The sequence below is a fragment of the Microcaecilia unicolor genome, chromosome 6 (assembly GCF_901765095.1).
Source record: "Microcaecilia unicolor chromosome 6, aMicUni1.1, whole genome shotgun sequence".
Taxonomy (NCBI): Eukaryota; Metazoa; Chordata; class Amphibia; order Gymnophiona; family Siphonopidae; genus Microcaecilia; species Microcaecilia unicolor.
Window position 1 is genome coordinate 118,737,059 of NC_044036.1, and position 27,666 is coordinate 118,764,724.

At 42.2% G+C, this 27,666-nt stretch overlaps 1 protein-coding gene across 1 annotated transcript in view; it reads right to left on the bottom strand.

The window, feature by feature from the left end:
• Positions 1–27,666, bottom strand: part of PRRC2C (proline rich coiled-coil 2C) — a 458,438-nt gene that overhangs the window by 190,008 nt on the left and 240,764 nt on the right. Inside the window, 3 exon segments of the mRNA XM_030208285.1 lie at positions 2,641–2,717; positions 3,248–3,566; positions 15,682–15,836. Of these exon segments, the coding sequence (XP_030064145.1) occupies positions 2,641–2,717; positions 3,248–3,566; positions 15,682–15,836 (551 nt within the window).

Consider the following 27,666-nt stretch of genomic DNA (forward strand, 5'->3'; position numbering starts at 1 on the left):
TTTCCCGCTGGTGCAGTTGGTCCACCAACTGCTCGACTTTCTCGCTGAAAATATTATCCCCCCGGCAAGGGACATCCGCCAGCCGTTGTTGAGTCCGGTTATCCAGGTCAGAGGCACGCAGCCATGAGAGCCTGCGCATCACTATACCCTGGGCAGCGGCTCTGGATGCCACATCACAGGTGTCATAAATACTCCTGGACAGGAACTTTCTGTACGCCTTCAGCTGCCTGACCACCTCCTGAAAAGGCCTGGCCTGCTCTGGCAGGAGCTTGTCCACCAGTTGCCGCACATTGTTCGCATGTGAATGCTCGTGTAGAGCTGGTATGACTGGATCTTGGTCACAAGCATGGAAGAATGATAGGCCTTCCTCCCAAACGAGTCTAGAGTGCGAGACTCCCGCCCCGGGGGCGCCAAGGCGGTATCCCTCGAACTCCTGGCCCTCTTGAGAGCAAAATCCACGACCGCTGAGTCATGTGGCAGCTGAGGCCGCATCAACTCCAGGTCTGTGTGAACTCTATATTGGGACTCAGCTTTCTTGGGAATGGTGGGATTAGATAAGGGCTTCAACCAGTTCCGTCAGCGTCTCCTTCAGGACATTGTGCAACGGTACCATGGAAAACTCTCTAGGTGGTGATGGATAGTCGAGGACCTCGAGCATCTCAGCCCTCAGCTCATCCACGGTGACCACTGGGAAGGGAATGCTCACAGACATGTCCCGGACAAAAGAGGCAAAGGAGAGGCTCTCTGGAGGCGAAAGCTTCCTCTCCGGTGAAGGCGTGGGGTCGGAGGGAAGACCAGCAGACTCCTCAGAGGAGAAATATCCGGGATCCTCCTCCTCCCTCCACGAGGCCTCCTCCTTGGTGTCGGACATGAGCTCTCTGATCTCAGTCCGCAACCGGGCCCATCTCAACCCCGAGGAACCACGGTCTCGACGATGGTGTCGAGAGGTGGACTCCCGTGCCGGCGAGGACGAAGCTCCCTCCATCGATGTCGATTCCACCTGAGTGTCGATCGAGATCAGTGCCGCAAACCGCATCACAGGGCCAGAGCCAGTTGGGGGTTCGATCAACGGCACCGCGGGTGCCGGCAAGGCCTGGCGCATCAGCCCCTCCAGGATACTTGGGAGGATGGCTCGGAGACACTCGTCTAGGGCCGCTGTCGGGAGAGGCTGGGGAGCCGGTGCGGGTGTCGGTGCTTGAAGCTGTCCGGGTCCAGGAGATGGTACCGGGGTACCCGACGACCTGCGCATCAACACCTCTTCAATAGAGGGGGAGTGCTCCTCCCGGTGTGGGCGCTTCTTAGGGATCGAATCTTCTCTCGACGTCTCTGAGCTGCCCGTGCCATGCGCCGTGGGCGACCGATGACGGTGCTTCTTCGCAAGCTTCTTCCGATGCCTGTCATTGGCGCTCCGTGGCATGGACGAGGAGGTGGAGTCCCCGCGCCCTCTGGGGGTCGGATCCGACAGGGTTCAGTCCCGATGGCCCTGGGCAGTGGGACCAGCCGAGGCGGGTTGCCCATTTGGCCGTTCACCGCCACCATCGCTGGCAGGTTGTTGGGCCAAGGGAACCTGTACTCCTGGGGTCGATGCCATGCTCGGTGTAGAAGTCTTTGACATCGGTACCGATACCAAAGTCCCAGCTGTCGACACTGATGACGTCGAAGGGCCGGCGCAAGTTCCGAAAAGACGGTCCCGAAGAACTTGCCTCGCCACCTGTGTCCGCTTTTTCAAGCCGAGACACAAGGTGCACGCCTTGGAATTATGGTCAGGACCGAGGCACTGGAGACACCAAGCGTGAGGATCGGTCTGCGAGATCTGCCGGCTGCACCGACCACACTTTTTAAATCCGCTCGGGACCTTCGAGGACATCGTTGGAAAAATCACGTCGGCGAAGTCAAAACAGTCGATGGTGGCGGTAAAAGTACAACACCACAACAAAAGAAAGAAATCGGACGCGCGGCCAGAAGGCCGCGACAGAGCAAAATAAAAAGAAAACACTCGACGATAAGGAAGTTTTTTTTTAAAAACAAAAAAAGGGGGCGACAGCGGACTAGGCCGCGAAACGGTTTTCCAGGGCTGACACGGAGAGGGATGAAACTGCGTCTCTCTCCAGCGCGGAAAAATAGAAAACTGAGTAGGAGCGGTCGCGCACTGGTGGGAAGACGGCTGCGCATGCGCGGTGGGCGTACCCCGCGTGCGGGACCTCCCGCGAGATTTTTTCTTCCGGTCCTCGGAGAACTACATGTACACACATTCCCCTGAAATCTATAACAACGCGTGTAAATTTGACTGACGTACCTGACAGGTGTCCTCTCATCCTACAGCCATGCCCCCTTTTCAACTACATGCATTGAAATTTACGTGTCTCTCTTTTTAGAATATGCCCAAAAATGCATAAGCAAATTATAATTATCAATTAGTGATAATTGGTTAATGACCAATTATGATTAATTGGCTTATTACTCAATTAAGCAGTGCATATAAATTGGTCACATGCAAAATTTAATGCACTGACCCTTATATAGAATTCAGCCCTAAAAGGGGAAATCCATTTGTGCTTCCATTCTACCTTCGAAGGCCAGTGGAAAGTTGTTTCTTGTCAAGTACCTGCAACCTTTTCTACAAGTTCCAGTTATGCTTACCTCAGCAGCAGCCGAAGACCCAAATGCAGAGAGTGGTTTGTTCCATGCACTGACTGGCGGTGGACTGATGGGTCCCACTGAAAACAAAACCAATGTCATAAGAGTACCAAGTAAAGCTGTACTGGACAACTGCTGAATTTTAGGATCAGAAGAGCTGCTTAATGTACAAAACGCAGGACATGACATTTTAAAGCAATTCTGGTTAGCTTCCTAGTGCTGTCTTTTTTGTTATTTAATATTTCAGTTAGTAAGAATAAGAAAGCATGCAACTTAACTTTTTCCCACAATTTCAATTTCTTGAGCTACAGATTTGTATCATAAGCAATTTATTTCCCTTCTTCCTCATTACATAATTTGCATCAATTCAATTATAAAATATCACAATAGTTTCTAGTTTCCTGCATACTGCTACCATAACTATACTAACAGTAAGAGAAATTCTATCTTTCCCAGCAGACAATGCTCCGCGCTCTTAACTGAAAAGCTGAGTTTTAAAATGACAGCAGTCAAAGATTCCGTATGTTTAAGTATAATTTAGTGAAGTTTAACCACTCTATCCCTCCTTCTTCCAAAACAGAAAACAGATGCCCCAGTAGCATACACTTACACTTCTTGGAGATGTCATTCAGAACTACGGGTGGAGACATCTTGTTTTCCCATAATTCAGTTCCCAGGGGCGGTGGCGTCTGCAGCGCTTTGCTTGTTCCAGAATACTCTGTGCTGCTGCTGGTCATTGTTGTTTGGGCTATCTGTGGTTGAGTTTGAGGCTGTATCTGTGGCTGGCTGGGGGGCTGGACTGATGGCTGGGATGGAGCTTGCACTTGAGCCTGCTGGGCTGCTGCCTGTTGCTGCTTTTTTGCAAACCTTGGAGGAAGCTTGGAATTTTGACCTCTCCCTTTTTCACTTGAACTCTTTTTGTTCCAGCCCTTAAAGGGGGCGGGGAGAGAGAGAGAGAGAGAGGAAGAGAAACGAATTAGAAGGAAAATCAGTACTTGTAAGCAGTATAAAAAACTCATAATTGTTCTGAATGTTACTCAAGGAACATGGTGTATATTTTCAGTCAGTGGTTTCTCCTCCCTCCTCAGATGAAGTACACAGCACTACCATATGACAACGGCTATAAGAACTGCCTTTAAAAGCTTTGCCTTTAAAGCTATCTAGGATATTTCCAAACATGGGGAAAACATGGAGAATGGTGAAAGGAATTCTTTTGAACCCCATTGCTTCTGAGGCTCTACTTCTATCAGAACTGCTGAACTCTCACTCTCACTGTAAGCCTGTACCTACTTTAGAGCTGTTAAGCTCCCACTTTTATAGCAGTTTACACTCTTATTAGAGCTGCTGAGCTCCAACCTTTATTGTAGCCTGCTCTAGGGGAAGGCTTTCCTCAGCCATCATCTTTCACACCGCTCCTACCTGTATCCTCTGTTCCAGCCTGTGTCTGTGTCATCTGCTCCAGCCTGCATCACCTACTCCAATCTGCATCGTCTGATCCAGCCTACATTCTTTACTCCAACCTGCTTCATCTGCCCCAGTCTACATTCTCTGCTCCAACTTGTATCCTCTGCTCCAACCTGTGTCAGCATCATCTGCTCCAGCCTGCATCACCTACTCCAGCCTGCATTCTCTGCTCCAACCTGCTTCATTTGCTCCAGCCACTTCACTTGCCCTAGCCTACATTCGCTGCTCCAACCTACAACAGTACTAAGCTGAAGCAATCCTAGCGAATTCTATACTCAAGTTATCAAAATGAATATCACAACATTATTTTTCATCATCTACTCAATCACCCTAATTCATCACATGCTTTCCACCCCCCCACCAGAAACTAATATTATTCCTACAATTTGCACGCCTCACCGACCATCCAAATACAATACTCATCGCTATAATAACAACAACCAAAACAATGGAATCATCACCTTAACTGAACATAATCAAAACAAAGGAAATAATAATCACAATAAACCTTTACAACAAGTTAATAGACAATTAAGAAAAATCAATATAATTACTAACATATCTGATCCCTTTCAAAAAATCGAAATTGGTTATACAAACGCTAGATCAGCTGCCAACAAGACAACAATTCTATCAGATTGGATCATTGATGATAAAGTGGATTTATTAATCATTAATGAAACTTGGATCCATTTCCAAAATGACCCAATACTAACAGATCTCTGCCCTCCAGGTTACAAAATAATTCACTGGCCTAGAAATGGAAAAAGAGGAGGCGGCGTTGCATTTATAAATAAATCCCACTTCATAGTAACAACCATAGCAGAATCCATGTCTCCACAACTAGAAATTGCCTCACTTAATATTAACCATCCTACATTACCTGACCACCTAAACATTATTCTGTTTTATAGACCGCCAGGAATCTGGCAAGAATGTCAACAAAATCTTATGGACTTCATCACGAATTCTTGTTTATCTAATTCCAATCTACTCATACTAGGAGATATAAATTTGCATCTAGAAAACTATAATGCTAAAAACACACAAGAATGCAAAGATTTTTTCCAGCTTTGTGATTTCAATTGGATAAATACTCAATCAACCCATATCAAAGGTCATGCACTTTACCTCATTACATACAAATTTACTCCTGATCAAACCTTTACAATAACATATATCAATTGGACACAAGTACCCTGGTCAGATCACTTCAAACTAAAAATATCCATGCAATAGAGAATAAAAATAAATTTGAGCCTGAATCAAGAACGAAAAACTTTCACCACAAAAGGTCACATTGATCCAGTATTATTCTGACAAGAGGTCTACAGGAATGAATGGTCAGTACAAACAGACTCCAATCAATATCTTTTAAACTGGGACACAAGATGCAATAGCATACTTGATACAATAGCACCAATAGAAACAAGAATATCACAAAGAAAAAACTCACTCCCATGGTTTAACGACGAATTGAAAAAACTAAAAACCCAAACAAGGAGACTTGAACGTGCTTGGAGCAAAAAGAATGATGAACAAACATTCACTGCTTGGAAATTAATGTTAAGAAAATACAAATATATCATCAGGCAATCCAAGAGATCATATTATAATTCCAAAATAGGACAAAACCATAAAGACTTACACAAGTTATTACAATTTGTACATAATCTTCTAGACACTACACCAGTTACCTTAACTAACACAGATACCCCATCAGCAGATAAACTAGCTACCTACTTCAATGAGAAAATCATTAAACTAAGATCCACCTTATCAGCTAACTCCTCCGACTATGTAAAATTCATTGACAACTTAGACTCAACAACCAATGAGTATCCAGCAGATCAAATTTGGACAAATTTTTATTCACTAATGGAACAGCCTGTCGCCCAAGAGATCAACAAATTCACCAAATCCCACTGTAAACTGGACGCATGCCCCAGCTACTTAATAAAATCTGCCCCCCAGCGTTTCATAGTAGATTTCACCTCCTACCTGAATCACATGCTTCAACATGGATCCTTTCCCACGGATAAAGAAAATATCCTACTAACACCAATTCCCAAGACCAGAAGAAAAAACTAAATGATATATCTAATTATCGTCCAGTGGCATCCATCCCATGGGTAGTCAAGCTGATGGAAAGCCTGGTAACTAAACAACTTACCAACTACTTGAACAACTTCTCAGTATTGCACACATCCCAATCTGGCTTCCGTGCCAATCATAGCACCGAAACAGTTCTTTTAACACATGACCAAATTTAAACAAATTATTGCAAACGGTAACATTGTTCTTTTACAATTCGACATCTCCAGTGCGTTCGACATGGTTGACCATGGTATCCTATTAGACATTCTTGAATATTTTGGAATTGGAGGTGATGTACTGAATTGGTTTCATAGTTTCCTAACGGCAAGAACATACCGGGTAATATCTGAATCGATATCACCGCCATGGAGACCTGAATGTGGTGTGCCACAAGGATCTCTGCTTTCTCCGATCCTCTTTATGTTTCAACAATTTTTATTGAGATCAAGATAACACAGTGTAAACTTCTTATACCATTCAGAGTGAATCTTTATAAACACAAGAAAAGTTCACACCCACAAATGCAGTTTGACAACGAAAAACTATTTGCATATGTTTCTCCCCCCCCCCCCCACCCTCAACTGACCCATCTCCAGCTAAACATGTATTACTAAACTTTCTCCGTAATCTTACTGTCCCACACCCATAGTGAACAGTCCCTCCCCCCTCCCCCTCCCAGTGCTTTAAAAATCTCGAGGAGCACACAGATTGTGATTGTATAGCCAATCTCTCCTAGCCTTATACACCATGAGACCCGCATACCCCTGTCACAAAGGACTGGTAGAGGACCCTTGTGAGAAATCTAAAGCGAATGAGAGGATTTTGTCTTATCACCTCCCATTCTCCTATTGAGCCCCATGCTTGAGCCACGAAGCACCCACATATTCCCCCATACCAACTTTCAGGAACTTAGCCCAATTTGAAAGACAGTAGAAATGATTGGTGAAAGAAAAAAAAAATTATAAACCATTTAATACTAAACGTCGCGCACTTGGAGACAGGGACTGAATATAAGGCCCCCAGACCTCCAAAGCAGTTAAAAGATTTTTCCAAACGTATATAGTGAGGAAGGGAATTTCATAAGTAGGAGCCAAAAAAATAAAAGCCTTGATTTTCTTGTTGATTCCCATTCCGCCCTTAAAGGATTTGGAAGGATGAGTCTATTGTTATTTTAGAGATCAAAGAAGACTTACTGGTGTATATGGAATTATAACTGATGATAGATATGATGTCTACCCTCATACAGAACCTTACGAGTTAGTTATATTTAAAATTTTACTCTATACTCAAATGGAAGCCAAAGAGGGTGACATGATCATGCCGCTTTGCATGGCAAAGAATCCTTGTAGCCATGTTCTGCAAAGTCTGTAAATGCTTCAAGTTGGTTTTTAAGATACCACCTTTTTTATTGGATTAAAGAATACATTTTTTGGTTAGCTTTCAAAGGTAACCCCCCCTTCATATTAAATGAACAAATGTCAACATTTGCTCATTTCTGATCTGAAAAAGGGTTACCTTCAAAAGCTAACAAAAAAATGCATTTAATCCAATAAAAAAGGTATCTTATTCCCTTTATGTTTTGCTTTATTTCTATATATTACCTTTAAAAGTGGACTAACACAGCTACAACACCATTTTACTCAAGCTGTTTTTGTAATCCATTCATAGTTGTTAAAACAACCGTAGTGCAAGCTGATGTATGTGCATAATAAGTGTAGAATGTCTACATCAAAATAATTTTGAATAGCTCTGAGCTTGTGCAAGAAGTAAAATCTGGTTTTTAATACATTAGAATCTGTGGTGAAAAGTGCTGAATCTAGGAAAATACCAAGATATTTGAACAAGGTTAACAGGGGAGATAGATTTGCCAAAGTGAACCAGAGAAAGAGATGGTGGTGGAAATGAACCAGAGATCCAAGAGGGTATGGTCTTACCTAAATCCAGCACGAGGCAATGATCCTAAAGCCATACTGTGATGTCCCAAAAACAGGATTCTAAAGGTTGATTAATAGAAACAATGTCAGTATAGTACACAAGAATGTCAACAATGCAGGAGAACGTAACATATGAGAGGAGTGGCCTAGTGGTTAGGGTGGTGGACTTTGGTCCTGGGGAACTGAGGAACTGAGTTCGATTCCCGGCACAGGCAGCTCCTTGTGACTCTGGGCAAGTCACTTAACCCTCCATTGCCCCATGTAAGCCGCATTGAGCCTGCCATGAGTGGGAAAGTGCGGGGTACAAATGTAACAAAAAAAAAAAAAAAAGATGACTGCATCATTCAGAAAGAACGCTGTTGCAAAAAGAATGAAAACCAGTCAAATATGGTCCCTGAAAACACCAAGGGAAGCCAAGGACTGAAGGAGATCATAGTTAACCAAGTCAAAAGCGGCCGATAGGTCAAATGACACTACTAGTGTGATAGTCTGCCTCTAGCTTGCATGCAGCTCACTAAGTAGAATGGTGATGACTGTTTCAGTTCTAAACCCAGTGCGGAATTCTGATTGTCTTGAATGAAGGGCATTTATTGATTCAATGAGAGATTCAACATAGTAAATTCCAATCATTTAGAAAGAAAAGGAAGGTTAAACACTGGATGATAGTTATTTGGGATTAAAGTACATAAGCATCGCCAAGCCGGGACAGACCAAGGGTCCATCGAGCCCAGCACCCTGTCTCTGACGTGGCCAAAAGAACAATTTGTCCCGCCTATCCCAGAAATAGTGGATTATTCCCATGTCCATTCAATAACATTCTATGGCCTTTTCCTCCAGGAAGCCGTCCAAACCTTTTTTAAAGTCCGCCAAGTCAACCGCCTTAACCACTTTTTCCAGCAACGAATTCCAGATAGATAGTCTAACTACGCGTTGAGTGAAGAAAATTTTTCCTACGATTTGTTTTAAATTTACTACACTGCAGCTTCATCGCATGCCATGTCCTAGTATTTTTGGAAAGCGTAAACAGACGCTCCACATCGACCTGTTCCATTCCACTCATCTTATAGACCTCTATCAATATCTCCCCTCAGCCGCCTTTCCTTCAAGCTGAAGAGCCCCAGCCTCTTCAGCCTTTCCTCATAGGGAAGTCGTCCCATCCCTTGTTATCATCTTTGTCGCCCTTCTCTGTACCTTTTCTAATTCCACTATATCTTTTTTGAGGTGCCGCGACCAGAATTGAACACAATACTCGAGGTGCGGTCGCACCATGGAGCGATACAACGGAAGAATAATATCCTCATTTTTGTTTTCCATCCCTTTCCTAATACCACCCAACATTCTATTTGCTTACCTAGCCGCAGCAGCACATTGAGCAGAAGGTTTCAACGTATCATCAACGATGACACCTAGATCCCTAGATAGTTTGGGTTCCTCTTTCCCACATGCATCACTTTGCACTTGTTCACATTAAACGTCATCTGCCATTTAGACGCCCAGTCTCCCAGTCTCGTAAGGTCCTCTTGTAATTTTTCACAATGTTCCCACGATTTGACGACTTTGAATAACTTTGTGTCATCTACAAATTTGATTACCTCACTAGTTAGCCCCATCTCTAGGTCATTTATGAATATGTTAAAAAGCAGAGGTCCTAGCACAGATCCCTGAGGGACCCCACCAACTATCCTTCTCCATTGCGAATATTGACCTTTTAACTCTACTCTCTGTTTCCTATCTTTCAACCAGTTTTTAATCTACAGTAAGACACTACCTCCGATCCCATGTCCCTCTAATTTCCTCTGTAGTCTTTCATGAGGGACCTTATCAAATGCCTTCTGAAAATCTAGATACAAAATATCAACCGGCTCACCTTTTTCCACCTGTTTACCCCTTCAAAGAAATGCAGCAGATTGGTGAGGCAAGACTTCCCTTTAATAAATCCATGTTGACTTTGACCCATTAGTCCATGCTTTTGAATGAATGTGCTCTGTAATTTTGTTCTTGATAATAGTCTTTACTATTTTGCCTGGCACCGACGTCAGACTCACCGGTCTATAATTCCCGGACCTCCTCTGGAACCTTTTTTAAATATCAGCGTTACATTGGCTACCCTCCAATCTTCCGGTACCACGCTCGATCTTAAGGATAAATTACAAATCACTAACAGTAGCTCTGCCAGCTCATGTTTTAGTTCTATCAGTACCCTGGGATGAATACCATCCAGTCCAGGAGAACTGCTACTCTTCAGTTTGCAGAACTGCTCCATTACGTCTTCCATGTTTACAGATATTTCATTAATTTTTTCCAACTCGTCAGCCTCGAATACCCTGTCCGGCACCGGTATCCCTCCCAAATATTCCTTGGTGAAAACACAGGAAAAGAACTCATTTAGTTTTTCTGCTATTTCTGTGTCTTCCTTGATTGCCCCTTTTACACCCTGGTCATCCAGCAGGCCAACTGATTCTTTTGCCGGCTTCCTGCTTTTAACGTATGTAAAAAAATTTTTACTATCAGTTTTCGCCTCTAGCACTATCTTTCTTTCAAAATCCCTCTTTGCCTTTCTTATCAGCGCTTTGCATCTGACTTAACATTCCTTATGCCACTTCTCATTTTCTTCATTTGGTTCCTTCTTCCATTTTCTGAAGGATTCCTTTTTAGCTCCAATAGTCTCCTTTACCTCATTTTTTAACCATGCCGGCTGTTTAGTTTTCCGTCCTCCTTTTCTGATATGTGGAATATGTTTGGCCTGGGCCTCCAGCATCCACGCCTGTTGTAGGTTTCTAACCCTCTCAGTCGCTCCTCTAAGTTTTTTTTTTTTTACCGTTCTTCTCATTTTATCATAGCTTCCTTTTTTAAAGTTAAACGCTAACATATTTGACTTCCTATGTTTAACTTTTTGAAAGCAAATTTCAAAGGCGATCACGTTAAGATCACTGTTGTCAAGCGGCTCCCCGGACCGTTACCTACCGTACCAGATTATGCGCTCCACAAATGACTGTCTAGAATTTTTCCTCCTCTTGTCGGCTTCTGTACCAGCTGCTCCATAAAGCTGTCCTTTATTTCATCAAGGAAGTTTATCTCCCTAGCGTGCCCTGATGTTACATTAACCCAGTCTATATGGGGGTAATTAAAATCACATCAATATTCAAAATATTCTACAGTTGTATAGAGTGGTGAAAGATGATAATGGACGCATGCATGAAAAAAGTGGAGGAAAAAAAAGACCTCAGAACGGCCCTTCCAGCTTCCAAAGGACTCGCCTTATAATAAGCGGCTTGCTCCCCTACAATCGTTAATTTATTTATGGAAGCTTTTGAAAAGAAGTGGATTTACACCTCCAATTTGTTCATTTATGCCATTTTCTGGTTTCGTTATATAGATGACATCTTCATGATCTGGGGAGGCACATTGTCTCAATTGACAATTCATCAAGGATTTGAATAGTTGTCGTGAAACAATTAAATTTGAATTTCAACATAGCGTTTCATCTATTGCCTTCTTAGATGTTTGGGTGAAAAGGAATCAGGATCAATTGGAAACATCAGTGTTTATAAAACCTACCAATAGAAACACCACACTGCAATATTATAGTATGCATCCCAATCACTGCAACACAAATATACCTTTTGTGCAATTTATCAGATATAGAAGAATTTGTTCCTCAACTATGGAATATAAACAGCATGCCAATAATTTGGAACTTAAATTATTAGATCGTGGATATCCAGATAAATTGGTAGCAAGTGCCAAGAAGAGAGCTTTGTACAACCATAGAGAATGGTTGTTACAACCTAAAAGAGATCAACAAAATACAAAAGATTTGTTAACGTTTGTGACGAAGTTCAATGCTCATACCAACATAATGACTAGGACTATTAAAAAACATCTACCATTATTACGAGTACATCCCTGCCTTCAGAACTTGGATGTGATCTTTTCTTTTCAGCGAAATAGTAATCTGAAGGATACTTTATGTCCACCCGAGACGTGGAATCGCAAGTCAATGATGTTGGAGAAAGATGTCTATTAGATTGTAAGCTCTTTGAGCAGGGACTGTCTTTCTTCTATGTTTGTGCAGCGCTGCGTACGCCTTGTAGCGCTATAGAAATGCTAAATAGTAGTAGTAGGTTTACATTCAGCTTGTGGAAGATGTTCTGTGTGTGACATTATGATTACATCTACAGAGTTCATAGATCAACATACAGGGAAGGTTTATCCTCTCCAACATAAAACGGATTGTACATCTTTAAATGTCATATACGTCATAAGTTGTCCTTGCGATTTGTACTACATCGGACAAATGTCTCGTCCATTAAAGACGAGATTAATTGAGCATAGACACTGTATTCAGACAGAGAAAATATACGAACCGATGGTGTCGCACTGTATGAACAAACAGCACAGGTTTATGGATTTGAAATGTTTAGTAATGGAACAAGTTCAAACTACAGAGCGTAAAGGAGACATCAGAAAGATACTGAGGCAGAGAGAACAGCGATGGATTTTCACTCTTCAAACCGTCATGTCAAAGGGTTTGAATATTTCCAACGAATGGAAAGCCTTTCTAAAGGATCATCTGCATAAGAAGTGATGACATCACCCGCCCATATAAAAAGCCTAACGGTTTGGGGAGAAGCCTGCCGCCATGTTAAATTGTTGATGCCTGGAGCACAGGAGGTGAGCTTTTTCTTGGATGCGACTATTTGGAAAAATTTCCCCTGACGCAGCCATTCAGCGGCGAAACAGGGCTTCCCTGTCGTGATTATTTGGTAAAATTTCCCAAAGCAGCCATTCAGTGGCGAAACAGGGCTTCCCTGTCGGGATATGATGATACAGCATTAATAGTGGAAGAACCCGCATGATTTTGTGGAGGATTTTCTTATTATTTTCGCCATCCAAGATAAGTAACACTGTTTGATTGTTACATTTGTTGATATATAAAGTGGGGCTCCATCTATGAGTGTTTGATTAGATGTTTGGACAGCTGCTTATGAAGTTATTTAATGTTGAGTTTTTTTTGAAGACTCATGATTAAAGAGGCACTCCTTCTTATTATAAGGCGAGTCCTTTGGAAGCTGGAGGGGCCGTTCTGAGGCCTTTTTTTCTCCACTTTTTTCATGCATGCGTCCATTATCATCTTTCATCACTCTATACAACTGTAGAATATTTTGAATATTGATGTGATTGGATTCTACATATTCCACAAACCTTTGGCAATAAAATCACCCATTATTATTGTGTTGCCTACTTTATTAGCGTCACTAATTTCCTTTAACATGACTGCGGTCCGTCTGCTCATCCTGGTCGGGCGGACGGTAGTACACCCCCCTATCATCGTCCTTTTCCCCTTAACACTTGGAATTTCGATCCACAATGATTCCAAGGGGTCTTTTGTTTCCTGCAGCATTTTCAATCTATTTGATTCAAGGCTCTCGTTAATATACAGTGCTACTCAGGGCTTTTTTTGAGGGGGTACTGAGTACCGGCACCTTTTCCATTGTCTGCTAAAATTGACCCATGGTACCATGTTTTAATGAAAGATCTCAGGCTCTACACACCAAATCTGCCTTGTTGTAGATTCTGTGACTGGTTGCAGGGGGTCCCTCAGTGATCACCCCACCCCTGAAGGGTGGCCTAGCATTTGAGTACCAGCACCTTTTTTGCTAGAAAAAACACACTGATGCTACTCCTCCCCCAATCCGGTCCACCCTATCACTACGATATAATCTGTACCCCGGTATGACAGTGTCCCACTGGTTATCCTCCTTCCACTAGGTCTCAGAGATGACTATTATGTCCAATTTTTCTTTCATTGCAAGGCTCCAGGCCAGGTTTTTTTTTTTTTTTTAAAGACCGGCCTTACAAGAGCCCTCTTAAATGTAGTTGGGATGGTTCCTGAGGAAAGACTAGTAGCAATTATTGAGTGGATATATGGATGTACCTCAAAAGAAGATTGCTTCAACCAATTGGATGGAATCGGATCAAAGGAGCGGGTTGTGGTATTTATGTGAGCTAATGATTATTTATTTAGATTTTTCTTGCACCTTTTTGTACAAGAGATTTGCTGGATGGAATATTAAACAATGACCAAGATGACAAAAGAATTGGAGAAGATGGGGGTGTTGTGTTAGTATTTGGGAGTAGCAGGAAAGTTAACTAGAGAATTCAATCTTTGAAAACAAGTAGTTCACTAAAGTATCTAAGGTCAGATATTAACCATGCTTTGCAACTTGATGGGTAGAAGCTTAGAAAATAAGGAGAACAATTGCCTATTAGAATTGGCAGCTCATTGTATTTGTTGGGAAAATATTTTTTCTTCGCAGTTTGAAGCTAAGCAGTATAATATTGACATGTGCCCCGTGAACTTGACATTGACACAGTTGAAGACCATGGTGTAACAATAATTGAGAATTTCGTTTAGGTTTCTGTATGAAGCAAAGTGGCGCTAAAGCACCCATTGTATGACGCAAGGTAGAGTCCCAGAGTGAACCTTGTTCCGCTAGAGGAAGACTCTGAAAATCTGTTGGAAATAAATGCTGAAAGGATGGAAGAGTGGATTGATCAATGAGATGAAGGTGCCTAGTGCAATAACCATCTACATTGGCAAGAGGCGGCACAGACTTTAACGTTATGGGTAACAGACATTAGTGATCACACCATTATACTTGGAAAGAGCATAACTTAGAAAAAGTAAGAGCAATTTTGATGAGTAAGGGGCAAGGTCTAGAGTATGCCCTGCAGAATGAATAGAGGCCAATATATGCCGATATAGATCTAGCTCATTGATGTATGATAAAAAAACTGTCCGCCCGTGGGTGAGGAGTGTCAATATGAATATGAATACAATATGAATACAATTAGGAGATTAGAAAAGGTCATTGTTGCAATCACCAAGGTCTGATCAAATATGTCCAAGTCCTCTGCTTTTAGTGATAGGAGACAGTACAAATTCAAAACATGCAACCTTGTTTGTAATGAAATCTCCACAAACAATAGTTCAGGGTAAAGAAGATCATTGGTGGACAATTCTTTAACTGAGAATGCACCACAGAAAAATAGTGATAGACCCTCTCCATGAGGTGGAAGAAAGGATAGGCTTCACCTTGAAGTAGCCATGTTTCAGTTAAACAGAAAATATTGAGGTGCTCATCTATTATGATGCCATGAATAAGAGAAGAGTTTTGCTTAAGAGAGCGATAATTAAATAGAGCAAAAGAAAACTGAGATTCTAAGGGAACAGACTTGGTTCTGGCAAGAAATAAGATACCACTGTGACGTATCATGTCATGACATACACCATTCCTGCATTAGTAATATAATATCACAGTAAATGTCAGCAAATAAAGATCTGCATGGTCCATCTAATCTACCCAACAAGGTGGCCAGAGTTGTACCTGGCACTCTATGCAGGCTCCACTTCAAGATTAAACACTAGCATACTTACTCTACAGCTCACCCTGCCAATTTTAGGGCACAAACCATAGATGTCTACACAGCACTGATCCTACTTCCCAACTACTGGAGTTGCGATGGTCAAATGATGGTTACAAACCTGCACAGTTTGCTCTTCCTTCTTCCTGCGTTCCTCATCCTGTAGTCGCTTCTGTTGTTTCTTGGACACAACCTCTGTAAAGCCGTCATCATTCAGATTTGACTGGATGTCTTCAGTGGTCGTTACTTCTGGATGGTCATCAATGATAACAACACCTGTACATTCAAAATCAAGACTGTGAGCTTTACAGGCTTTGTATTACTTCTGAAAATGTTAAGCAGATGGTGGTAATTTTCCAATTTTTATTCTAAATAAAAGACTAACAACTTAAGTACTATACAGAGCTATCCAGTAAGAATAACTTGACAGGAAAAGATGCGTTTCTATGCTTCCAGTAACATTTACTTGTAAACTATCATGTCATCTGCTTTAAAAGCTTAAGCTTGTAAAACTCCTTCATAAAACCTATCAAATGCTTCTTCTATGAAGGATATTTAGGACAGCTTCAAAGGCTGTATTTTATTTATTTGCTGCATTTGTATCCCACATTTCCCCACCTATTTGCAGGCTCAATGTGGCTTACATTATGCCGAAATGGCGGTAACCATTTCCGGAATGAGAAGTATGTATTATTATTACAATTAAAGTACAGAAATATGAAGTACATTAGAAGTAAATGGATATACATCACATTTCAGGAGTTAGAAATCAAGGGTCATGAATAACATTCAGTAATGAAAATGAAATAGCAATTAAAGTAATCGAATAGAAGAGTTCACCGTTAACTTGTTCTGGTTGAGTTTTGATGTCATGTCATTTATGACGGATCCTTTTGATAAGTCTTTTTGAACAATTTAGTCTTTAGTAGTTTCCGGAAGAATGTCAGATCGTGCATTGCTTTTATGGCATTCGGTAGTGCATTCCTAAATTGTGTACAGATATAGGAGAAACTAGATGCATATACTGATTTATATTTAAGTCCTTTAAAATTGGGGTAATGCAGGTTCAAGAATGTGCATGATGAACTTTTTATGTTCCTTGCTGTAAGTCAATGAAATCTGACATATATATCTGGGCTTCGCCATGAATAATTTTGTGAACCAGGGTACAGGTCTTAAATGTAATTTGATCCCTTAGTGGAAGCCAATGTAATTTTTCTCTAAGGGGTTTAGCGCTTTCGTATTTCACTTTTCCAAATACGAGTCTGGCTGCAGTGTTTTGGGCTGTTTGGAGTTTCTTAATAATTTGTGCTTTACAACCGGTATAGATGGAATTACAATAGTCCAAATAGCTTAACACCAATGATTGCACCAGATTGCAGAATACCTCCCTTGGGAAGAAAGGTCTGACTCTTAAGTTTCCACATCGCATGGAACATTTTCTTTGTAACATTTTTCATGTGACTTTCTAGAGTAAGATTTTGATCAATTGTGACTCCCAGGAGTTTCAAGGTGTCCAAGATGGGAAGAATATGATTTGGGGTATTAATATTTTTATTACATTTGTACCCCACATTTTCCCACCTATTTGCAGGCTCAATGTGGCTTACATAGTACCGTGAGGCGTTAGTTGCCTTCAGTGAAAAACATATACAACGTGGTATTATTATCAAAGAGGGTCATGTATTACAGATACATTAGGAGAGTCATTGAGAAGAAGAGTTATATAGTGTTCGTTACGGGATTTGGTTTCGTTGTATTGCTGGATTCAGGCACTTAAATTGGGTCAGTAGGGTAAGCCTTTTGGAATAAGATGGTCTTTAGTGATTTCTGGAAGTTAAGGTGGTCATGGATTGTTTTCACAGCTTTTGGGAGGCCATTCCATAGCTGTGCACTTATGTAGGAGAAGCCGGATGCGTAAGTTGTTTTGTATTTCAAGCCTTTGCAATTTGGGTAGTGTAGGTTTAGGTATGATCTAGCAGAACTGACTCTGTTTCTTGTTGGTAGATCTATGAGGTCTATCATGTATCCTGATGACACAAAGTTATTCAAAATCGTTAACCCGCGACAGGATTGTGAAAAATTACAGAAGGACCTTACGAGACTGGGCGGCTAGATGGCAGATGACGTTTAATGTGAGCAAGTGCAAGGTGATGCATGTGGGAAAAAAGAACCCGAATTATAGCTACGTCATGCAAGGTTCCACGTTAGGAGTTACAGACCAAGAAAGGGATCTGGGTGATAATACACTGAAACCTTCTGCTCAGTGTGCTGCTGCGGCTCGGAAAGTGAATAGAATGTTGGGTATTATTAGGAAAGGTATGGAAAACAGGTGTGAGGATGTTATAATGCCGTTGTATCGCTCCATGGTGCGACCGCACCTTGACTATTGTGTTCAATTCTGGTCGCCGCATCTCAAGGAAGATATAGTGGAATTGGAAAAGGTGCAGCGAAGGGCAACTAAAATGATAGCGAGGATGGGACGACTTCCCTATGAAGAAAGACTAAGGAGGCTAGGGCTTTTTAGCTTGGAGAAGAGACGGGGGAGGGGAGACATGATAGAGGTATATAAAATAATGAGTGGAATGGAACAGGTGGATGTGAAGCGTCTGTTCACGCTTTCCAAAAATACTAGGACTAGGGGGCATGCGATTAAACTAGTGTGGTAAATTTAAAACAAATCGGAGAAAATGTTTCTTCACCCAACGCGTAATTAAACTCTGGAATTCGTTGCCAGAGAACGTGGTGAAGGCGATTAGCTTGGCAGAGTTTAAAAAGGGGTTAGACGGTTTCCTAAAAGACAAGTCCATAAACCGCTACTAAATGGACTTGGGAAAAATCCACAATTCCAGGAATAACATTGTATAGAATGTTTGTAGGTTTGGGAAGCTTGCCAGGTGCCCTTGGTCTGGATTGGCCGCTGTCGTGGATAGGATGCTGGGCTCGATGGACCCTTGGTCTTCTCCCAGTGTGGCATTACTTATGTACTTATATATCCTGGAACTACACCGTATGTGATTTTGTGGACCAGAGTGGAGGAGTGTGGTAGCAGTGTTAGTCCACTCTTAAGGTTATCAATAGAAATCAAACAAAATAAAACATGGAAAAGAAAATAAGATGATACCTTTTTTATTGGACATAACTTAATACATTTCTTGATTAGCTTTCGAAGGTTGCCCTTCTTCATCAGATCGGAAATAAGCAAATGTGCTAGCTGACAGTGTATATAAGTGAAAACATTCAAGCATTACTATGACAGTCTGACAGGGTGGGAGGATGGGGGTGGGTAGGAGGTATGCATGGGGACATCAAAGCAAATCATTGATATTTTAAACAGGATGGGTGTGGATAGGTGAGGGGAGGGGTGATCAACAGAGAATTACAGCTTTATGGTTTATAATGGGCTAGGAAACCCAGATCCTTGTTAAGTCCTTTCTGTTGGGTGTTAAAATATTCAATCATTCTGACTTCAAAGGTCTTACGTTCTTGTATGGTTTTAAAGTTACCTTTCAGGATTCTCACTGTGAAATCACTGGTACAGTTTCCTGGTCCTGTAAAATGCTGACCAACAGGGGTGGGAGCCCTACTGGCACCAGTATTGTTCATGTGATGTCTATGTAAATTGAATCTGGTCTTAAGCATCTGGCCTGTTTCTCCAATATAACATCCTTCGTTACATTTTTTACACTGAATGATATATACCACATTGGAAGATGAGCAAGTGAAAGATTCCTTTATGTTGAATATCTTTCCTTTGTGGATGACTGTGGGGTCCTGTGAAATGTTTTGGCATAGTTTGCAACTGGATAAATTACAGGGAAGTGTATTATTCTTCCTTCAATACATACCATCCTACAATCAGATTCAAAATTGACTACTCCCCAGAAAAAGTCAATTTTTTGGACACCACGGTCTCAATCAGTGATGGCTGTATACAAACATCTATATACAAGAAACCCACAGACAGATGCAGCTACCTCCACAACTCCAGCTTTCATCCACATACAAAAAGATCCATCATTTACAGCCAAGCCACAAGATACCACCGCATCTGCTCTGACCCAGGGGACAGAGACAGATACCTTAAAAGCCTGACTGCATCCTTCAAACAGAAAGGCTACAACCCCAAAATAATCTCCAAGAATATTGCCTCCTCCCTCAAAACACCCAGGGAGAATCTGCTACAGCACAAGGAGAAAAAAGCCACAGACAAAATCCCCCTTGTAGTGACATACAATCCAGAGCTGGACAAACTGATGAAAATCATAAGAGATCTACAACCTCTACTCCAGGAGGATGAATTACTGAAAGAGATATTCCCATCCCCACCAGTACTGGCCTTCCGACAGCCACCCAACTTAAAACACAAGCTAATCAGAAGTAAACTTCCATCACAGACTGAAAAGGAACAGAAGGGCACACTTCCCTGTAATTTATCCAGTTGCAAACTATGCCAAAACATTTCACAGGACCCCACAGTCATCCACAAAGGAAAGATATTTAACATAAAGGAATCTTTCACTTGCTCATCTTCCAATGTGGTATATATCATTCAGTGTAAAAAATGTAACGAAGGATGTTATATTGGAGAAACAGGCCAGATGCTTAAGGCAAGATTCAATTTACATAGACATCACATGAACAATACTGGTGCCAGTAGGGCTCCCACCCCTGTTGGTCAGCATTTTACAGGACCAGGAAACTGTACCAGTGATTTCACAGTGAGAATCCTGAAAGGTAACTTTAAAACCATACAAGAACGTAAGACCTTTGAAGTCAGAATGATTGAATATTTTAACACCCAACAGAGAGGACTTAACAAGGATCTGGGTTTCCTAGCCCATTATAAACCATAAAGCTGTAATTCTCTGTTGATCACCCCTCCCCTCACCTATCCACACCCATCCTGTTAGAATATCAATGATATGCTTTGATGTCCCCATGCATACCTCCTACCCACCCCCATCCTCCCACCCTGTCAGACTGTCATAGTAATGCTTGAATGTTTTCACTTATATACACTGTCAGCTAGCACATTTGCTTATTTCCGATCTGACGAAGAAGGGCAACCTTCGAAAGCTAATCAAGAAATGTATTAAGTTATGTCCAATAAAAAAGGTATCATCTTATTTTCTTTTCCATGTTTTATTTTGTTTGATTTCTATTGTGGACCAGAGTGCAAATTTTGAAGATGATCTGTTTTTTGATTAGGATAATTGATCTTGTTATATTGCGATGAAAGGATAAGGCATTGTGTCTTCTCTGCGTTAAGCCTCAGTTGAAAAGCATCCGCCCATAAATTCATTATTTGGAAGCTACGATTGATTTTTATTTGCGATTTCTGTTAAATCATTTTTAAACGGGATGTACATTGTGACATCATCTGCATAGATGTAAGGGTTAAGGTCTTGGTTGGATAAAGTCTTGGCCAATGGTGTCATCATTAAGTTGAAGAGAGTTGGCGAAAGCGGTGATCCCTGAAGTACTCCACATTCCGGTTTCCAAGGTGATGATGTAAGCGATCTAGATGTCATTTGGTATGTTCTTGCAGTTAGGAAGCCAGTAATCCAATTCAATACATTTGCTCCATTCCGAAATATTCTAGGATGTTCAAAAGAATATTATGGCTAACCATATCAAGCGCGCTGGACATGTCAAATTGTAGGAGAAGAACATTGTTGCCAGCTGCAATTAATTGCTTAAATTTGGTTAAGTGTTATTAGTACTGTTTCTGTACTATGGTTAGCTCGAAATCCTGATTGAGATGAATGTAATATTATGAACTTATTTAAGTATTCTGTAAGTTGTTTAGTAACTAGACTTTCCATTAACTTAACTACAAGAGGGATAGATGCAACCAGGCGGTAATTATTTATATCATTTAATTTTTTCTTTGAATCTTTAGGAATTGGGGTAAGTAGTATATTTCCTTTATCCATGGGGAAGAATCCATGTTGAAGCATAAAATTTAAGTAGGAGGTGATCTCTGTTAAGAAACGTTGCGGGGCAGATTTTATTAGATAACTAGGACAAGAGTCTAATTTGCAATGGGATTTGGCGATTTTGTTAATTGCTTGGGCGACTGTTTCCTCCGTCAATGAATCAAAGTTTGTCCAGATTCGGTCTGCTGGGAATTCATCGGTGGTAGGGTCCAAACAATTAATGAATTTTTCATAATCGGTAGCATTCAGTGGTAAGGTGGATCGTAGTTTTATAATTTTCTCCTTGAAATGAGTGGCCACATCATCTACTGATGGTGTATCTGTCTTAGTTGTTGTGACCGGTGAGGTATCAAAAAGTTTGTGAACGAGTTAGAATAGTTTATGCGAGTCCTTATAATCTGATCCTATTTTGGATTTGTAGAATGACCTTTTGGTTTGTCTGATTGCATATGTATATTTTCTCTGCATTTGTTTCCATGCCACGAATGTGTATTCCACTTTCAGTTTATTCCATGCTCGTTCAAGTCTCCTTACTTGAATTTTTTCAATTCTTCATTAAACCATGGTAAAGAACTGCGTCTACGCGAGGTTCTAGTTTGTAGTGGGGCAATTGTATCAAGTATGCTTTTACATCTATTGTCCCAATTTAGGAGGTATTGTTTGGAATCTGTTTGTACTGTCCATTCATTCATGTAAAACTGCCAGAATAGTACCGGATCAATTTGACCTCTAGTGGTATAAGTTATACGTTCATGATTCTGGACCAGGTCTTTTTTTTCGCCAATGTAAGGATAAATTTAGTTTAAAGTGGTCTGACCATGGAACATCTGTCCATTTTATATCTGTTAGTATAAGGGTTAGATCTGAAGATAATTTATATGTAATTAGGTCAAGTGTGTGACCTTTAGTATGAATTGTTTGAGTATTAGTCCAGTTAAATTTCCATAGTTAGAGAAAATCCATACACTCTCGTACATTCTTTGCATTAGGGTCCTCTAGATGCAAGTTAATGTCTCCCAATATAAGAAGACTGGAACTGGATATACAAGTATTCGAGACAAAATCCATGAATTGTGGGTGGCATTCTTGCCAATTACCTGGTGGTCTATAAAACAAAATAATATTCAGATGGTCAAGCAAGGCGATATGATTAATTCTAACTGAGGCAATTTCAAGCTGTGGTGTTATGGGTTCAGCTGAAGTTGTTATGGTGAGATAGGATTTATAGATCATCGCAATGCCTCCTCCTCTCTTTCCCTTTCTTGTCCAGTGAATGATCTTGTAGTCTGGAGGGCACAGATCTAGTATTATTGGGTCATTGTGATCATGAATCCAGGTTTCACTGATAATTAATAGATCAAGGTTGTCATCAGTGATCCAGTCTGTTATTATTGTTGCTTTACTGACAGCTGATCTGGCATTAGTATATCCTATCTGAATTGTCTGAAAGGAATCAGTTGGGATTGAGATTGTATTGATTTTCCTTAATTGTCTATTTTCTTGTATTGTAGATTTATTCTGTCCATTTTTTCCTTTATTTTGATGTTGTTCATGTAAGGAAGTACTATTTTAGGGTTCAGGTCTTGAAAAATTCAAAAACGTTAGAAGCTGAGACATCAAGTTTTAGAGGTGACTACAAATTTCTTCTTCCTTATCATACATGCCAGACCAGTCCAGATGAGTGGGATGTACCCAAACCCTACCCAGTCTAGGTGGGGAAAAAGCACAGTCACTCTCGGAAATCTAGCACCTACAGTAATGTGTTGAACCTCCAAATCTACATATCCATGCTAAGGTATTTAGAAAAGGGGTTCAACAGAGGCGAGAACACTCGTCTACTAGACAGAGTAACTCTGCCTTTGAGGACTTGAGATCCGATGGAGTGGGATAGCCAGCCCTCTGGGACTTGTCAACTTGTGTTGGTGTGGTCAAAGGTGATCATTTCTAGATTCCTCCTGGAATCAAAGTCTTAGAGATCACTGAACCTTATTAGGATATATCAATAGAAAAAAGACCTTTCAAAATTTAAAAGGACTGGGGACTTTACAAACATTTCAAAGATTACCGGCAACTAGCTATAGAAAGCCCAATTCTGTCAGAAACTACCTTTAGAAGTGGAAGAGTTCTGGGCACAAATATATGCTTTCCTTGAGAATTACCCAAGGAGACCAATCTCTACTCCATGACCTAAGAGCTGCTTCCATGTGAGGCTTGAGAGGAAGGGCTAAACCCTTAGGATTAAACCTAGGTTCCAAATAGCTGTCTTGAACACTTGAGAGTATCCAGGAGGAGAGTATCCCATCTGCAAGAGTAGCGAGGGAGCTTCTATGCCTGTGTCCCAGAGTCAGGCTCTGCCCTCTGAAGAGATTATCTACAACCCGATTTCTTGTGGAGAAAGAAAACTGAAGAAACACATCTCTCTTAAGGGGAAGTTTTATTCAAAAACTGAACTTGTAGAGGCTTCAAAATCCAACTTAAGTCTCCTATGTGGTCTTCTTTTGCAATAAATGTTGTACCACCTGGTACTAAGTATCCTTGATATGTTGTCTTATCCTCTCAATAGCTAAGAATGTAAAAGAAAATAGAAGGAATCATCTGAACGGGGAAAAAGGTGACATACCGTTCCTGATTAGCTGTTTCATATATAGGCCCTTGACAAGAACATGCACAGCAGACTGGATGCCTGCCCTGGTTATACCAGAATATCCAGTACCCTTGCCTCCAAATTTTCTTCCTTTGGCTGAAGAACTTGCCTGTCTTGAAGTTTCACTGAGCCAATACGCGGTCCACTGGGAGGAGTCACACTTGACCTCTAGTAGAGCCACTGCTTCTTCCTGTCCTTACACTTCAGGGTCCCAAACAAATGTGACTCAGAAAATTCATCTGACTGGTGTCAGTTACGTGTGCTACTTCCAGGTCCTGCAGGGACCAAATCTGATACCACGGCACCTGAGGTATACTATTCTCTCTCTGTACTGTTCCAATCAGTACATTGTGTTGTCTTGCCTGCAACTACCTGGACTGCCTTCTCTCAAGCTAGAGGCCAGGGTTGCTATACTGCTAGATGGCTGACTGGCCCTCAGTCTAGATTTGGACTTGATAGTACTCAACCAGGGCCACTGTCACCATCGAAGCTGCCACAGACCACAACTCTCAGCCTTTCATATTCACCTCTATAGAGCAAAAAATACAAAAAAAAAAATTGAGGGGGGGTGTCTCCTGATCCATTCCCTGCCAGAGACAATTGTGAGTCACCTGTTCAGGCTACTTCATTCGTTCCAGAGAAAGTAGCCTTCTGACACTGGGCTAATGGAAGCCACCCTGAAGTCTGAACTGGGAGACGAGCAAATAGGTCTGAGCCCAAGGTACAACATACACTTTTAGAAAGAGTTAAAAAAAAAAAAATCTATCCACCTCTACTCCTACACCACTCAGGATTTTGTAGACCTCAATATCATCTTCCCTCAATATCATCTCTTTTCCAAGCTGAAGGAGCCCTAACCTCTTTCGCCTTTCCTCATATGAGAGGAGTTTCATCCCCTTTATCATTTTGGTCGCTCTTATTTGAACATTTTCTAATTCCGCTATATCTTTTTTGAGATATATTATAAATATGTTGAATAGCACAGATCCCAGTGGCACTCCGCTATTCACCCTCCTCCATGGAGAGAAACAGCCATTTAATCCTACCCCCCATTTTCTGTCCAATAGCCAATTCCTAATCCAGAACAGAAGATTGCTTTCTATCCCACAAAAGGGAAAATTAGGGTCTTACCTTGATAATTTTCTTTCCTTTAATCACAGCAGATGAATCCATTAACTGATGGGTTGCATCCGCCTACCAGCAGGTGGAGATAGAGAACACTGAAAAGAGAACACTGAAAAGACACAGTGACCCTGGACGGCTAGCTCCTTCTGCCTTCAGTATATGAAACTTCCAAAGCAGAGTGAATAAGAAAGGTAAAACAACGTAAATTTTCCCCACAGTGAACAAACGCCACAGAACCGGAGCAATAACCAAAGGAGGGACGATCTCAACCTCCTGCAATAGAACAGCATGTAGAAACTCTGAGAACTGGTCTTCAACTCCTCCCGATGAGATACAATATCTGCATGAAAGATCTGAACAAAAAACAAACCTGGCAGGGAGGGATCATGGATTCATCTGCTGTGATTAAAGGAAAGAAAATTACCAAGGTAAGAACCTAATTTTCCCTTCCTTGTCATCAGCAGCAGATGAATCCATTAACTGATGGGATGTAACAAAGCACTCCCTACATAGGGTGGGAACAGGCAACTCCGCGAGCAAGCACCTGCACTCCAAAATGCGCGTCCTGCTTCACTGCAACATCCAGTCTCTAATGACGTACAAACGAGAGCTGAGAAGCCCAAGTAGCCGCACGACAGATCTCTTGAAGAGAAAGGACACCCGTTTCAGCCCACGAGGAGGAAATTGCTCTCGTGGAATGCGCTTTAAACGCTTCAGGCGGAGACTGGCCTGAAAGCAGATACGAAGAAAAAATGACTTCCCAGAGCTAACGGGCTATAGTGGTCTTAGACGCCGTACACCCACGTTGAGGACCTGTCAACAATACAAAAAGGTGATCAGAAGTCCTGAAGTCATTTGACATCTGTAGATACTGCAACAGAGCCCTGCAGACATCCAAAAGACGCAATTGCCCAAAGGAATCCGGAAAGTCCTCCTTAGAAAAGGAAGGTAGAAAAATGGGCTGGTTCAGGTGAAACGCTGAAACCACCTTAGGGAGCAAGGAAGGCACTGTACGTACCGTTACCTCGGACTCTAACAACTGTAGAAAAGGATCCCGACAGGAAAGCGCCTGAAGCTCAGATACGCGTCTAGCCGATGTCATGGCCACCAAAAAGACTTGTCGAGAGTCACATCCTTCTCAGAGCTCGCCTAAGCGGCTTGAAAGGCGAAAGCTGAAGAGCCTTCATCGCCAGCCCCAGGTTCCAGGCCGGACACGGTGACCGCACGGGAGCGCCCCTCTGAGAAATTGGACAATGTCCGGATGAGCAGCAAGAGACAAGCCAGAGACTTTCCTTCGGAAGCATGCCAATGCTGCCACTTGAACCCGAAAGGAAATGTAAGCCAGGCCTTTTTGTAAGCCGTCCTGCAAAAAGACCAGAACCGGCGAGACTGAAGCCCGCGTGGGTGTGACCGCTTTGAAGCACACCACGCCTCAAACTTGCGCCAGGTCTGAGCATAAGCTGCGGAGGTAGACCGCTTGCGGCCCTGCAAGAGAGTGGAAATGACCTTGTTAGAATAGCCCTTGTCTCTCAATTATGCCCTCTCAAGAGCCAGGCCCGTAAGACCAAATCGGCAGGGATCCTCCATAGTCACCGGACCCTGAACCAACAGGTTCGGCACCAGAGGCAAAGGAATTGGAGCCTCCACCAGCATCCGACAGAGATCTGCATACCTTGGCCAATCCGGAGCGATGAGAATCATCAATCCTCAGTGCAGACGAATCCGCAGGACTCGCCCTATCAAGGGCCAAGGAGGGAACACATACAGGAGGCCCGAGGGCCAGGGTTGAGCCAGTGCATCCAACTCCACCGAGCGAGGATCTCTCCTTCTGCTGAAAAAGTGAGGGACTTTGGCTTTTGCACTTGACGCCATTGATCCAATCTGGGAGTCCCTCATTTGGCACAAATCTGAAGAAAAACGTCTTCTGCCAGTTCCCATTCTGCTGGGTCAATTTGATGTCTGCTGAGGAAATCGGCTTGCACGTTGCTCTGACCTGCTATGTGAGCTGTGGACAGCAGATGCAAGTGGAGCTCAGCCCAGCGGAAAATCTGAGCACCCTCCGCGGCCAGGGCCCTGCACTGCATGCTGCTTTGACAATTGATGTAGGCCACCGCTGTTGTGTTGTCTGACAGAACTCGGACAAGAAGCCCTTGCAGAGTCTGGAATATCACTCTCAGTTCCAAGTGATTGATGGACCACCCCGCTTCCACGGGTGTCCACTGACCCTGAGCATAGCTGCCCTGGCCATGAGCTCCCCAGCCCGAAAGGCTGGCATCCGTTATCACTAGGCACCAAGAAGGAAGCGGAGCGGCATTCCCTGTCGCAGCATCCTGTCGGAGAGCCACCAATCCATACTGTGCCGGGCCGCAGGGAGCCACGTTAGTCTGTGTTGGCA